The sequence below is a fragment of the Vidua macroura genome, chromosome 5 (genome assembly GCF_024509145.1).
Source record: "Vidua macroura isolate BioBank_ID:100142 chromosome 5, ASM2450914v1, whole genome shotgun sequence".
Classification (NCBI taxonomy): domain Eukaryota; kingdom Metazoa; phylum Chordata; class Aves; order Passeriformes; family Viduidae; genus Vidua; species Vidua macroura.
Genome location: NC_071575.1, coordinates 67,367,342 through 67,381,507, shown reverse-complemented (window position 1 = coordinate 67,381,507; position 14,166 = coordinate 67,367,342). Strand labels below are relative to the sequence as shown.

The 14,166-nt window shown below is 41.5% G+C and overlaps 2 protein-coding genes across 6 annotated transcripts in view; one reads left to right on the top strand and one right to left on the bottom strand.

The window, feature by feature from the left end:
• Positions 1–243: 243 nt before the first annotated feature.
• Positions 244–12,012, bottom strand: NUDT5 (nudix hydrolase 5). 5 transcript variants are annotated; one of them, XM_053978747.1, is made up of 9 exons: positions 11,933–12,012; positions 7,387–7,476; positions 5,355–5,422; positions 4,507–4,559; positions 3,774–3,881; positions 3,111–3,206; positions 2,019–2,129; positions 847–900; positions 244–589 (listed from the first exon to the last, which is right to left on the bottom strand). In XM_053978747.1, coding segments are annotated over exons 2-8 (501 nt in total). In that variant the 5' UTR covers positions 7,450–7,476; positions 11,933–12,012; the 3' UTR covers positions 244–589; positions 847–898. The 5 variants fall into 5 exon arrangements, with proteins under 5 accessions (XP_053834722.1, XP_053834725.1, XP_053834723.1 ...); XM_053978750.1 differs by having other exon boundaries at positions 11,928–12,002; XM_053978748.1 differs by lacking the exon at positions 11,933–12,012 and adding an exon at positions 7,758–7,859.
• Positions 12,013–12,031: 19 nt separating this feature from the next.
• Positions 12,032–14,166, top strand: part of CDC123 (cell division cycle 123) — a 32,951-nt gene continuing 30,816 nt past the window's right edge. Inside the window, exons 1-2 of the mRNA XM_053978746.1 lie at positions 12,032–12,217; positions 14,028–14,099. Coding sequence (XP_053834721.1) covers positions 12,144–12,217; positions 14,028–14,099 — 146 coding nt within the window. The 5' untranslated portion in view covers positions 12,032–12,143. The remainder of the gene's footprint in view (positions 12,218–14,027; positions 14,100–14,166) is intronic.

Genomic DNA, 14,166 nt, shown 5'->3' with positions numbered 1-14,166 from the left:
TCACTAGAGAGAAGAAATCAGTGCCAGCCCCTCTGCTGCCCATCATAAAGAAGTTGCAGCCCACCATGAGCTTTCCTCTCTCCAGGTGTTAGGAGTTGTGTGAGTGCTGTGAGAGAGACCTGCACTCACTCTCCTGCTTCTGCCTCCTTTGGAACCATGGTGTTACAACACCGACCACGGTTACCTAAGCATCTTTCCTATACTGAATTGTAAGTGCAGAGAGGAATCTAGTGAGAAATAAGCCATTCTGAAAATTAAACAGTATTTTTATTATGAATATTCTGTCAAGGCTTGACAGAGCAGTTAGAGGAAATAATTTTTGTCAGTTACATAATTCAAAATAAAAATACCAGAATCATTACTACAAACACTTTTTTTTGCTCTACAAGTAAAGCAAAGGACCTTGATTACAAGAAGAGTTGTACTTCTAAGCCATCCAACTTGGGCAGTTTTTGAATTAAATTTCTCATTGTCCAGTTCTAGAACTTCATAAAAGGAACTTGGAGCGGTTTTTCTGCTGCGCGCTTTAGAGCCAATGCATAAGTATAAACCCTGGCATCTACTGCCAGATGTTCCTCTGCTACTAGTTCTGAAAATAAAAGAAAAAAGATCATGAGATGCTGTTAAAACCTCAGCTTTACAGAAATCTAAGTCCTTGCTAAAATGAAGATGTGTAGCATTCCAGACACTGCAAACTCTTCCTGCTATCACTCTCATATCTGGCCAGGTCTCTCACAGCTTTTTGTTTAACATACAGTATTCTAGGGTGAGAGATGACATGAAGAGCCCTGAGAAGGGATTATTGAAGCTCATGTTCGTGCATTCAATGTGTCAGAAAGTTCTTACCATCAATCCTTTGCAGTAGGTCATTCTTTGGAAGTGAAACAACTTCCACAAATTCTAGGAGAAAAGAAAAAGGTTTACACGTTCTTAAATTAATGAACAGTACAGAAATTTACCTCAGTTTTCTGTTTCTTGCAATTTAGAAGGGGAAAGAAACTGATTTAATGCTCATCACCATCCAAAAGTTGTGAGCTTTCATGTATCAAGAAAAGGTCAATTAAACAGGAGAAGGCAGTGACTGGGCTCACTAAAAAATGTTTGGCAGAAAAAAGCTGGAAAAACAGTTGGGGTAAAAAGTGTAGCTGGTAGCTATGAAGGATAAGAATCCCAAAAAGAGAAGCCTCCCTTTTGAGAATGAAAAATACACTGATGAAGAAAACTTGTCTGGCTTCTCCTGGTAGAGGAATGGATTGGAGATGCATTTCAAGACCAAACCATCTCAAAGGGTTTGTTAATGATGAATTTATGCTGGCTTACCCCTCCCCTGTCTCTCTGAATTGTCTTTAGGCCTTGACCTACAGCTGTTGGGGGGGTCAGTAATTTGTATTTCCTGAAATACTGGTGCTATAGGTGCAACACTGGGAAAGATAATTGACGTAATAATGCCCCTCAGGAATTTGCATCTAGGCCAAAGTCAACCTCAGGCACATTTGATTAGGGTCAGGAGATTACCCAAGCACAAATAAAAACTAGTTTTAACTGACTTTTTCTACGTAAAACTTGCCATATGAAGAATCATGACCTTATTGTCAATGAGATCACAGTCACATTACGTACCTCCATCATCTGCAAATGAGAAGAGTAGTGAGTTAGGAGTTGAAATACACGAGAGTTTACAATTAAAAAGCATTTGATGGCTGACTGACTGTGAGTGACACTGCAATTACTTCCAGAGTAAAGCTATGACTGAGAGCAGTATCTAGGTTCACAAGTGCTTATGGCCCTCACTGAAATTTGGCACTAAAATGTTTTATTCTGAGTGTGCCAACAGCTGACACTTCGCAGCTGGGTTTCCCCAGTGGATTCAGCAGAGACACACTCATCTAGACTGCAGGATGTGATTGGAAGGATGTGCAGTATCCAAATCAGCTAGGACAGAAGAGGTGAAGTGGTGGGGTTAACTGTTTTAAACCCATTGTTTTGTTATCTTCTCAAAATGTTCAAATAAATGGTACAAAACTCACCAAGGTTTTGCTTAGGTCTTGTGTTCTCAGCCTCATCTCCATTAATGATGACGCTCACAATGTGTGTTGTGCTGTTTGACATTCCTGGGTCCAAGCACAGAGCTGCCAACAAGCACATGGAGAGGTTCATTTTCCAGAGCAGGAGTCAGGCACCTTGACATTTTAGCAAAAGCTTTCACAGAAATGTATCTGATACAATAGGAGAATATATATTTGGCAGACATCTGTGCTGTAAGAGGAGAGAAAACTTTGTCTTCGCATATTCTTAGAAGTAATGCTTCTGTAACTCTCAGCTCTTTTACAGATGCCTGTGAAGACTTGTTTTCACAGCCAAATTTACTTTCCATTCCATAGACTAAAGATTTACTGTGAACTATCCCTTATAGACTTCCTCAGTCTGTTGGAGTCTAATTTTGCCATCACCTGTCTCCAACCTCTCCCAATCTCCAGCATGCAGTTGTACCTAATAACAGAGACAAGACTCAACTGCAATGACATTTCCTCAAAATCCTAAGTGCCTCACCTACCTTCTCAAGTTTGATTTATGATCCTCATTTTGCCTTCATTTTATCTTATGTAGGAAGCATAGGATTGGAACAACCATATTCCAAAGGATCTCCAAATTTACTGCAATTACTCTCCTTTCTTCTTTCCAGCTGGAGAACCCGAGTACTGTCACCTCCCCACAAGTACTGTCACCTCCCCACAGCTGACAGAAGGGTGACCTCTGCATTATGCAGCTTTTTTTCTAAGTTCATAGATGCTGTTCACAGAAGTCCAGCAATTTAGACCTTTACACTAAAATGCCAAATCACAGCTTGAATAATTGGGTTTTGTGTAAAGGATCTTAATTAATAGCAATTTCCTCCCTATAGACATCAAACTTACTTCAGACTGAAGTTTGGCAACTGATTCACATCAAGGACCAAAGTTTTACTTTTACAGCCATGAGATGCTACCCTGCTAATCTGCATAGACTTTGCTGCTTGGATTTTCCCTTTGGTTTACAGCATTTCAGACATTTAGAGTAGCCATCAAGACAGAATTAGCTTTGGTGGGAAAAAAACAAAAAAAAGCAAAGACCTGGAGTACATTCAATGACTTCCCCCTTGTACCCAGTTTCTTCCTTCAGCTCTCGAAGCGCAGCACTTTCTGCTGACTCGTTTTCCTCAATGAGGCCTGGGAGATACATAATACACAAAAACAATTAAAAGCTTCCCATTTAACTGCAATATCCATCCTGAGATCTAATCAAGCTTTATGGAAAAGGGGAAACATCATCACTACTCTGTCTTTACAGTGAGATAAGTGTTAGGAAGGATTCCAATCCCTGGATTCATTATACTGCTGCCCACATCCTTAACCAATTATCTACAGAATCATGATGCCTTCCCCAAAAATGGCATTAGTATTCTCATGAGGGAAAGAAGCCAAATGCTTTGACTCTTAGAAAAAGGAGAAGTGGAGGGAATTTTCTCCAATCTACTAAAACAAGCTTATTTTGGTTTTGTTATTATCAAATATTCCAATTTTGGAATAGCAAGCGGAGCTCAGCATGGTCTTCCAGCTGGAGCTTCATTAAGATCACAGAATCACAGAATCAACTAAGTTGGAAAAGACCTTGGAGATCCTCAAGTCTAACCTATAAAATACATACAACCTATAAAATTCATAAAGATTGACACTCCAAGCAAATCTAAACACACTGAACCATATGTGACTCATCCCAATGTTTCAGCCACTTACCTGCAGGAAATTCCAAGCAGTAGCCATTGATTGGGGGCCTGAACTGTTTCACCAGGACAATGCAGTCGTAGTGCAGGGTTCTCTGCAGCACTGCTATCACTGCTACACCTACCACAGCCATAGGAGACACAAGGACATGGAACGTGAGTGTAGCAGAAAGATTTTAGTGCCAAATCTGGAAAGGAACCTTGCTGCTACTCTGAGCATTAAATGTTGAGATGCCTGCTCCAGAATCCTGAATGATGAATTTAAGCTCTTTATATCATGCACAGTGAGAGATCTTCAAAGCTCCCCAGCAAGCCAGAGCCACATATACCAAGCAAGACTGAGCCTCAGGGAAGGGCTCTCCTGCCTACAGAAACTGCTTGAAAGCCTCTGTAGATAACTCTACTCTCCATTTCTAAATCATGTTCCAAAGAGCCCCTTGGCCCCTAACAGCAGACCCAATCACCAGTTTGTGAGCTACTCTGTGTCAGGGCACCCCTGATGTCTTAGGAAGTGCTCCATAATTTTAAATTGAACACAATGGCCTTGGGAAAGCAATCCCACCAGTAAGGTTCTGATTCTTCAGCACTTAAGTTAGCTTTTCAATTAGCAAAGCCAGCTCTGCCAAGCCACCTGTTCCACATCCTCATTCATTCAGGAACAGATCAGCTCAAAATCTGCATTGTCAGCTTATCAGAAGGGCTTTCACAGGAAAAAAAGGCAAACAGAAAAAGCCACCAATTCTTACCATCAGCTGTAACTCCCTTTTTGTTGCCAGTACGTTTTACAGTTTCCCAAGTTCTGTTTAAACAGAGAAAAGAACAAATGAATACATAAATCATCTTCTACCCTTGCTACTTTCACTTAAAGCAAAATGTACCATCACACAGTGAGGTCTTGTAAGAAGCAGCAGGCCATAGGCAGGCCCTGTCATACACTGGCACTATAAAATGTCTATAGTATAGTTTTCTTTTGCTTACTTAAGGAGGGAGAGAGAAAATAGTTAATTTTAGTTACACAAAACATCCAATCTTGCTAATTTTAAGAGGATACTCTGCTGATGAACTGGGAGGCACTAGAGAAAGCAATCAGTACAGAATCTAACACATTAAGGGGAGGGAACTAAAGCCATGTTTAACACCTACATAAATACAGCAAAACTAAAGAGTACAAAAGAACTGGACAGAAATGATAACATACAAGAGGACATTAATTTGTCAATAATATGCAGGATCCAGCACCACCAGCAGGGAAAAAGGAACTTGTAATGAAAAACCAGAAAAGCCACAGGATGGACTCCCTGATTGTCACAGAGTAGTTGCACAGCTGGAACTTGCTTCTGTGTCGCATCCTTCCAAAGAAATGCAGCACAATCCAGGTCCAATGTGCCCAAGAGGATTTAGGAGCCAAATTAAATCTCAATGCTTGCACATCTGCTGGAGTAAGATTCTCTCCTCTGAACAGCAGGAGCCCTGAAGTAACCTCACAATGAACAGCTCTTATCTTGTGTGGAGTGATGTGTTTGTAATGCTCATGCTCTCTAGCCTGGGGCCAGTCTCTACAATTGGGAATTTGCAATACCAGAGAGGCCATTACCTGGTTTTCCCAAAGGGATCAGTGTAAGTTGTTTCTGCAAGCTTCAACCATTGTCTTTCTACAATTACCTAAAATAAAGAATGATTTGTTAAATACATTATAAAATTAATTCCAAAGAATTGGGAGAAACAACACAATTTTTTTAGGTTTCAGCATCACACCACATGCAGGAATGTTCAACAGCATTCCTATTGCTAATACAGAAAAAAAATTACTCTAAATTCTTGAATATGAATAAAAATATAACCCCAAGACAGTAGCTTTTCTTAACATGAGTTTTATAACCAAGTTCTGATTAATTCAGTGGGATTTTATGTACTGCAAAGTCCTCATTTTTTAGTAGGATTTTGCAAGGGTAATGTATCAGCTGCAAAAGGGTCTCTGGGCTGCACAGACTTTAGCTACACTGGTGCTCACGAGTGCCCCCTTAGCAGAGAGCACAGCCCAAAAGCTGAGCATGCAGGACTGAAAACCAAGCTACGCTGAAACTCTTCTTGCCCTGATCCCAGACTGTGGCCTTGTGTAACTGCTGTATTCTGCAGCTCTGAGAGTGACACATACCTGCCCCTTTAGGTTCTGAAAGCTGCTGAGTGAGTACTTGGCATTAACACTGTGACCAAATGTCTTTTCTGGGATAAGTGAGTTTATTTTCCCTATGATGTTTCCTCATCTTTTATGTAAAAAGAGAAAAATCCAAAGATACTAGCTTAGCAGTTTGCTTATTTTACTGTAACTTGTGTTAAAATGAGTTATTTTTATTTATTTGTCTATTACTTTGAGGGGCAAAAAACATCTGCTTATAACAGCCTGAATGTGCCTTCCCAGAAAAAGGAAGAATGAAGTAAGATCAGCTCCCACTTTCATGGAAGATAGTCCAGCATCAGGCCACACTGTTACTGCACAGTTACAGAACCACTTCTGATATAAGAGCCACTGGCAGAAAGATGGTAAATACTTCTCTGTATTAAACCCACAAAATTATTGAAAAAAGTAAACATATATAAGATCTAATTATAAATTTCCAGTGATATCAAAGAGTTGTTAAAAAAAGAGAATAACTAAGAGACATTACAAAAAAACCCCAAACAACAACAAACCAAAGAAACAAAACCATACAAAAGCTATACAAAACCAAACCAAAAGAGGATAAAATGAAAATGCTGCCTGTAAAATACCTAGCTCTAAATAGAAAACCCAAAAACATTCAAAAAATTAAATCCTTTAATGCTTGCAAAATATTTGTATTAAAATTGCCCAAGAGAAAGGACATAATACAAACAAATCTCTTCTTTCCTTGTGCCTTGAAACCAGAAGAAATTACAAGAGTGTGTTACTCCATGAAGAACAAATAAATCACATTTGTATTATAACAAGAGCAGGATACTGCCAAACCTGCCTTAACACCAAAGATTAACTTTTAAGAGTTCACTTTAAAGGGGACAGAAACAAATATAGGCAGTTTAGGGTGAAAGTGCTTCTAATAAGAATGAAGTACCTCCAGAATCCTTTCTTAGGACTGGTATTATTCTTACTAATTCCTTACTGATGTCTTTGAAACAGCAATTATCTAAATTCAAATCCTTTCAGCAAACACAAAACGTGTTAAAGCAACCCTTGGTGGTTTGCCACCTTAAAGAGACAGAAAGCTGTTTGATAGAGAAAACTGTTGCTGAGTTTCATAACCCACCAATTTGTAAAGTCTCTCAGACATATCAGCATTATTTCTGAACATTGAAAAACCTCCTGAAGAGACAATACAAGAAACAGATGCAAAATCTGAAAAAAAAGAGAAGCAGCTTAAAATAATGCAACACTGTAGATTTCTCTTTCCTCATTGATAATTTGTATTATTATTTCAATAAAGAGGAACGTCACATCTTTTAAACTCTCTGACAACCCAGAAGAATTTTTTTGTCTATTGAATAGGTTTTTATGAACATCCAGCCTCTCTAGCATTTTGTACTCTGCACTCACAAACTCACAAATAATTGTTATTTAACAACAAAAAGAGTCAAACCCAAGCACGATGTACCTCTTCCTTAAGGACGAACTGTTTAGCTGTTTTTGCAACTTCTGTGGATGTCTCAGCTGCCATTTTCAGGAATGTCAGGTTTTTCCCCTCCTGTGCAAAGTCCAGATATATATGAAACAAAATCAATATTTGCTTTCAGTGGAAAGTTAAAAGGTTCATTTCTGCACCGTAAATTAACAAATATAGCTTGTTGGAGAAAGTCAGGGACATGTGATGGCAAGTTCAATTCATGTTTTCAGCTCCACCCAGTGATTTCAGAGTCAAATAATTTAAAGGAGAAATGTAAATTTGGGTCAAATCCCTGATTTGTACAGTTTTAATAGTCCTATCAGCTGCCAGGGAGCTATGCCAGCTGAAGACACGTTTCTTACCTATTCAAATGTCAGACATACATACAGACAATTAATCCATTTCAAGTAGTTTCATTCTGATCTGGGTGAAATGCTCTGTCAACAGTGTCTGGACAACAGGATTCTGCACTCCACTGTGAAAGTGCAAAAAAAAAAAAAAACTTATGCCAAGAGGACTTCAGTAAAGTCCTGTAAAAACTGTCTGCTATTAAAAATAAGAACTAGAACCTACCTCCAGCTCACATCACAAATAAACACGTAAATTACTCAATCCTTCCACTAAAAAGCAAGGTCAAAAAACATGGGGCAGCACATGGGGCTGGTGTGATAGTGTGACCATGGCATGTCAGTCTCTTACTGGGAATGATGTGCCCAACACCATGCAACCATGCATTTTTCATTTTAAAAATGCCCAAAGCAAGGCTCTGCACCTGCAGCTTGTGCCTCAGCCTGCATCCCCAGGAAAGTGAGATTATGCACCAGTTCCAGCCTAAAGACACAGCAGGCAGCAGAAAAAAAAAATGTATTAGAGACTGACCCTGTGAGACTGTGGTACTATGGGGCACTTTCAGCACAGAAACTTATACCAGGAAACAATCTCTGATATTAACTTAATACTGAAATCCTGAAAATCATCATGAATCATAAGCAAAAGCCAGTGAAAAGAAACCAGTTTAAACACCAGGACACATGAGATGAGATGAGATAATCTTAAAGATCTCAATCACCTATACTCATGGATGATTGTTATGATAGTCATAGTTATGATGGTCATAATCTTTCCATAAAGTCAAAAAGAATCTTTCCATAACTTCAACTATGGATTAATAAGGCTCTGTTGTGGTCTCTAGCAAAGAATAGTACCAAAGTGTGTGAAAAGCTTCTCTGTCACACCCAGCTTTTACTTCATCTTTATCCTTTTGTGGTAACATCTGTTGCACGCTAGTGAAACATGAAAGAGCAACAATCAGCTTTCTTACATACTGGATTGACATTCACTTGCAGTGAGTAGTTAAAAGGAACAGGTAGGACTAAATATTTTTGTTTATCAGCAGGAATAAAACTAAATTACATGAAACCATTTCCCTGGTCTGTACACAGGGCAGGCTCTTCCTTAAGTCTTAAGAAAGTGGTTTTGGATGAAGTAGGTGATAGAGGTCAAATGTGAAGATTGGTTTTCTGTAATGAAGTCTTGAAAAGAAACCCTGACCTGTTAAACCAAATTCTGTTCCTTAAAAAAAAAAAAAAAAAAAAAAAAAAAGTTCTATAATATTCTCTTAAGGCAATGAAGCTCCTTTTCAAAACGACATAATTTTATTACCACTATTTGTATGAAAAACTGTTCAGTTGCTTGTGTTCTGGTTTCTATCCCACTTCAGTTCAGTCAGCTGTTCCAGTGTTGGAACTCCCTTCTCTTAGGATTGAAGAGTTTTATCTGGACAATAGCCATGGCCTCATGCTGTGATTCTCAAATACAAGATCAAGCTTTCCACCAAACATAGGAAAAAGAAGCACAGCCCAGGAGAAACAGTCAAAGGAGGCTCTGTGTGATGTCTTTAAAAACACAAAAACCTTACATGCCCAGCTACAGCAAATTCATCTCCTACCTTTGGAAAGAATTATAGCCTATTGCATTGTCAATATAAATGTATCAAAGGAGTAGAGAGTGAACCATAGCCTCGTTAAAGTTGTCTTTGGATTGGGCTAAGTCTTCCTCTTTTACTCTCCCCTCACAGGAAATCCTGTTCCATTGACCACACTAATCCTTCTGCACAAATACCAGTGTATCTTTCTCAAATGTGGATTACCACAGTTGTATCTTGAAAAAAAATACTAGAACCTCATCTCATGGCAGAACCTGTTTTCAAAACAGCTTGTTCTCTCCTGAGAGAATCAGCAGTGACTTGCTACTTAAAACAACAACAACAAAAAATACAGTTTCAGTAGTTTGAATTATCATTAAAACCTAAAATGGGTGAACATCTCAAAAAGAGAGGAATGCTGATCTATCCCAGATTCTGTAGTTTGGGTCTCCTCCACAAGTGGGTGCAGTAACTCTATGTATAGTGACATTTTTAGAAGTTCCACCAAAACAGTATTTTTGTCCAGATTCAGTTGGCAGTATAGAAGTGAGAATTTCTGCTGTTACAAGCTGAAATGCTGTTTGGTTAAATGAAGGCTGCATTTCTGGCATCTCATGTTAGTCATGCTGTCAAAGATAGCAACATCTCTTGTTCATAAACAAAATTAGCTACAACTGAAAATTAAATTTAACACTAAAATGTGAGGTTTCTAAAGGCCAATTTAGCTTTCAGATCATGCCTTGTCTTGCAGTTCTTCTATCTCATAAAATTCCCTCTGCATATAAATACGAGTTCATTTGAGTTAAAAATTCAATGCAGCTGATACAGCAGCCTGGCTACCTGACTTAGGATTACATGAGCTCTAAGAATACACATTTTTAATTGTTATAAATGCAATCTTAAGAATATGTCAAAGTGCCCACATTTATCAACTGCCTTAACATGAATCAACAGCACTCAAACTATCAATTAGAGGGAAAAATAAATGTTTTCTACTTTCTCTGGTAGTTTTTGTGCCCAGTGTTACAGTGTACTGCTGGCAAATCATGCTGCTTCTTCCATTTATTTCAAACTGGGGTCAAATTCTGTCCTGAAAAAGCCATGCCATTTATAAAACATGTAACTTTATTCCCATGGCTTATTTCTTTATGGAGTGGCTTCCTTTCAAGGCAGCATCCAGCCATTCTACAGTTTCCAAATTAACCTTCCCAGCAGTTAAAATCTTAAGTCAACTGAGGTCTGTGAATCAGTTTGAGAGAGAAGTCAAGATATCAGAACTATACTTCAATATTAATACTTAGATAGATGGATTAGCTTTCCTAAATCACTTTTCAGAAGATATTCTCTGATCCAAACACACATTCCAGCTGATAGCAACCAGATTTAATGGAAGCTCAGCAATGGGGGGGAGTCCCATGGCAAATTCAAGGTCAAATGAAATACAGCTTTTCTTATAGTGTGCAAAAGACACACTGGCAACATTTTATGCACGATTTAACCAACAGCACTCTGAGATACCTAGGCTGAAGATAAACATCATTAAAAACACCTCAGGCGCTTTAACCTTGTTACTTGCACTTCAGCGCTATGATTCTAGAAACAATATCAATTAAGTAACAATTAAGTTGAGGGGAGGGAGAAAAGTAGGGGGAAAATGTTTCATTTTTATCATGGTATCTAGAAACATGGATGACCCACTGAGTGCCAAATAAAACGTGGGCAAGTAACTGCAAAGCAAACAAGGATTATCTCACACAAGCAGAAGAGGGTGAGAGGCAGGTCCATGGTGTTATCAAACTTCCCAACAGCTGAGGTGTCACACAGCTGGGGAGACATCCCCACAGTGCAGATGTGAGAGCACACGAGGAAACATTGCATGGAAACAACGCCATGAACGGGACACAACAGCTGAACCACGGGGCTTAACCATCCCCCATACTGCTCTGTTAATGCTTGACTTGGGACTGAGCAAAACGAAATAGTGGTTGATAAAAAACTTAACACGAGCTGACAATGTGAGCTCACAGCCCACGGCTGCATCCAAAGATTCTGCCCCTCTCCCCTGCCCTTGTGAGAGCCCACCTGGAGCTCTGTGCACAGTTCTGTGTCCCAAACACTACAAGGACATGGAACTGCTGGAGCAAGTCCAGAGGAGGCCACGAAGTTGATAAGGGGACTGGAACACCTCCCCTGCAAACACAGGCTGAGAAAATTGGAGAAGGTTGTGTGGAGACTTCAGAGCACCTTCCAGCACCTGAAGGAGATACAGGGAAGCTGGAGAGGGCCTATTCATCAAAAGTGTAGTGACAGAACAAGGGGTAATGTGTACAAATTGAAAGAGGGGAAACTTAGGTGAAGTATTAGGAAGAAATCCTTTACTGTGAGGGTGGTGAGACACCAGAACAGATTGCCAGGGAGCTGTGGATGCCAGGACGGATAAAGCCTCGAGCAACCCGGTCTCACGGGAGGTGTCCCCGCCCATGGCAGGGGGTGATTGGAACTGGAACCCTTCCAGCCCCTTAACATCCTATGAGTCTATGAAACAGCTCCATGCAGGGCACACGCGGGCTCAGGGAGGAGAGCAGAACCTAAAAGGATAACGCGTTACTCAGCTATTCCTCGGCTCGGGGCAGAAGGGCAGAGCGAAGGCAGCGCAGCGAGAGCTCCGGGGCGCTGCCGGCACCGGGCAGCGCTGAGGCGGCGGGGGCGGAGCCGGGCCCTGTGCGCCGGCGATGGCGCCGGGCGGCGCCCGGAGCTGCGCGGGAGGTTCCGGGCGGAGCGGGAGCTTCCGGGAGCGGCCGGGCTGAGGAGGAGGAAGAGGAGGATGAAGAAGGAGCAGGTGGCGCACTGCCAGTTCTCCGTGTGGTACCCGCTCTTCAAGGCAGTCACCATCCGCAGGTGTGGGCGGTGAGGGGCGGCGGGGGCTGGGAGAGGCGGTGCGGGCGTAGGGGAGCGCTGTGGGGAGGAGTGTGGGGCGAGCGAGAGTGTCCTTCCCCTCCCCTCTGCCCTGCGGAGGCTCACCCGCAGTGCGGTGTCCGATTCTGGGCTCCTCAGAGCAGGAGGGACATGGAGCTCCTGGAACGGGTCCAGTGCAGGGTTACGAGCGTGGTTAAGAGACTGGGAAAGCTGAACTGGGCCTGTTCAGCCTCGGGGATCACAGAATGGTTTGGGTTAGGAGGGACCTTAAAGATCATCTGGTTCCAATCTCCTGCCATGGGCAAGGACACCTTCCTCTAGACCAGGTTGCTCCAAGCTCCTTCCAGCCTCCAGGGATGGGGCAGCCACAGCTTCTCTGGGCAACCTGTGCCAGGGCCTCACCACCCTCACAAGAAAAAAATTATAACTAATATCTATCTAAACCGACTCTCTCTCAGTTTGAACCCATTCCCCCATGTGCTGTCACTACAAGCTCTTGTAAATAGTCTTGCTCCATATTTCCTGCAAGTTCCCTTCAGGTACTGTAAGGAAAAAGAGATGGCCGAGAGGGGACTTCATTAATGCATATAAATATCTAAAAAGGGGATGCCAAAGGATGGACCCGGCTCTGCTTGGTGGTGCCCAGCTGTAGAAGGCAAAGGGCAGAAACTGATGCCCAGGAAAGTCCACCTGAACATGAGGAAGAGTTTCTGTCCTGAGCAGTGACCGAGCACTGGAACAGATTGTGGAGAGAGGCTGTGGAGTCTCCCTCACCGGAGATATTGCAGAAGTGTCTGACACATCCCTGCCCTGTGCCCTGTGCTCTGGGATGGCCCTGCTTGAGCAGGGAGGTCGGAGCAGATGAGCCCTGTGGTCCCTTCCAACCTGACCCATTCTGGGATTCTGTGGGGTTGTTTGGATAGAGGGGACCTGTGTGGGGCAGAGCTGGGATGGAGGTGGTGCAGGATTGATTGAGCCATCAACTGCAGCCCAGGGAGCTGGGGTCTTGTCTCTCACAATCCCAAGGGAGTGTTTTGGGAAGCCCTGGGGCAGGCCAGGTACCCCTGTGCTCCCCGCTCTCCTGGTGGAACTCCATGCTGAGCAGAAGATATCCACACTGTTTCTACTTTCCTACTTAAACTGTGACTGAGTAGATCCAAGCCAAGTGGCCAACTTGGTGTTTCTGTGTATTTCTGGAAGCCATAGGAAATTCTGCAGTTTCTAAGGTGCTGCTAGAGGTCATGAGATAGTTACAAGAACTACCAGTAGCTCAGGAAAGTCAAGATAGCCACCCTGTTGGATCAAAAAGTGCTGACATCATGCTTTTAGTAATCAAAGCATTTGATCTTTTATCTTTCTTAGTGTTTAACACAGACTTATTTTTAGTAAGTTTAGTGACAGTCCTGCATATTTGGAACATTAGGATGGCATAGGCAAATTTTGATTTGGATTTCAGAAGGAAAACCTTTCGTTTTAGTTTGAGCAACATGTTGTCTCTTCACAAGCTGCACACAATTTTACTTGGAAGTTCTTAGAGCTTTGAAGGAGTGGGGCATTTTTGTGTATTTCATCTAAAAGTTTTGTCCTATGCTTCCATGGAGGGAAAATGGGCATTGCTTTTTTTGGTGAGGGATAAGATGGGCGAAAGAGAATTTTCTTCTATAATGTTAGAGGACAAATCCTAGTGTTGTTGGAGTATGTGCTATGAAAAAAACAAATACTTTTATTTTACTAGGATTTTATTATAACAAGTAATAATAAGGTATTAAAGAGGTTTTCACATTTCTTCCAGTGTTATACTTCCCCTGCCAGAGAATGTGAAAGAATATTTGCTGGATGATGGAACACTGGTGGTTTCTGGAAGGTAAAGTGTGTTTTCTCCCCAGCCTCCAAGTATTAATGCCATTTTATATTCACAACAGCATTTTGTA

What these genes read in the sequence shown, in the direction of transcription:
- NUDT5 (XM_053978747.1), bottom strand. Translation starts at nt 7,449, where the DNA reads ATGGCAGCTGAGACATCCACAGAAGTTGCAAAAACAGCTAAACAGTTC. An exon ending in AGTTCGTCCTTAAGGAAGAG is followed by an intron (nt 5,423 to 7,386) that starts GTACATCGTGCT and finishes TCTTTATTTTAG; the next exon opens with GTAATTGTAGAAAGACAATG. An exon ending in AAAGGGAGTTACAGCTGATG is followed by an intron (nt 3,882 to 4,506) that starts GTAAGAATTGGT and finishes TGGCTGTGGTAG; the next exon opens with GTGTAGCAGTGATAGCAGTG.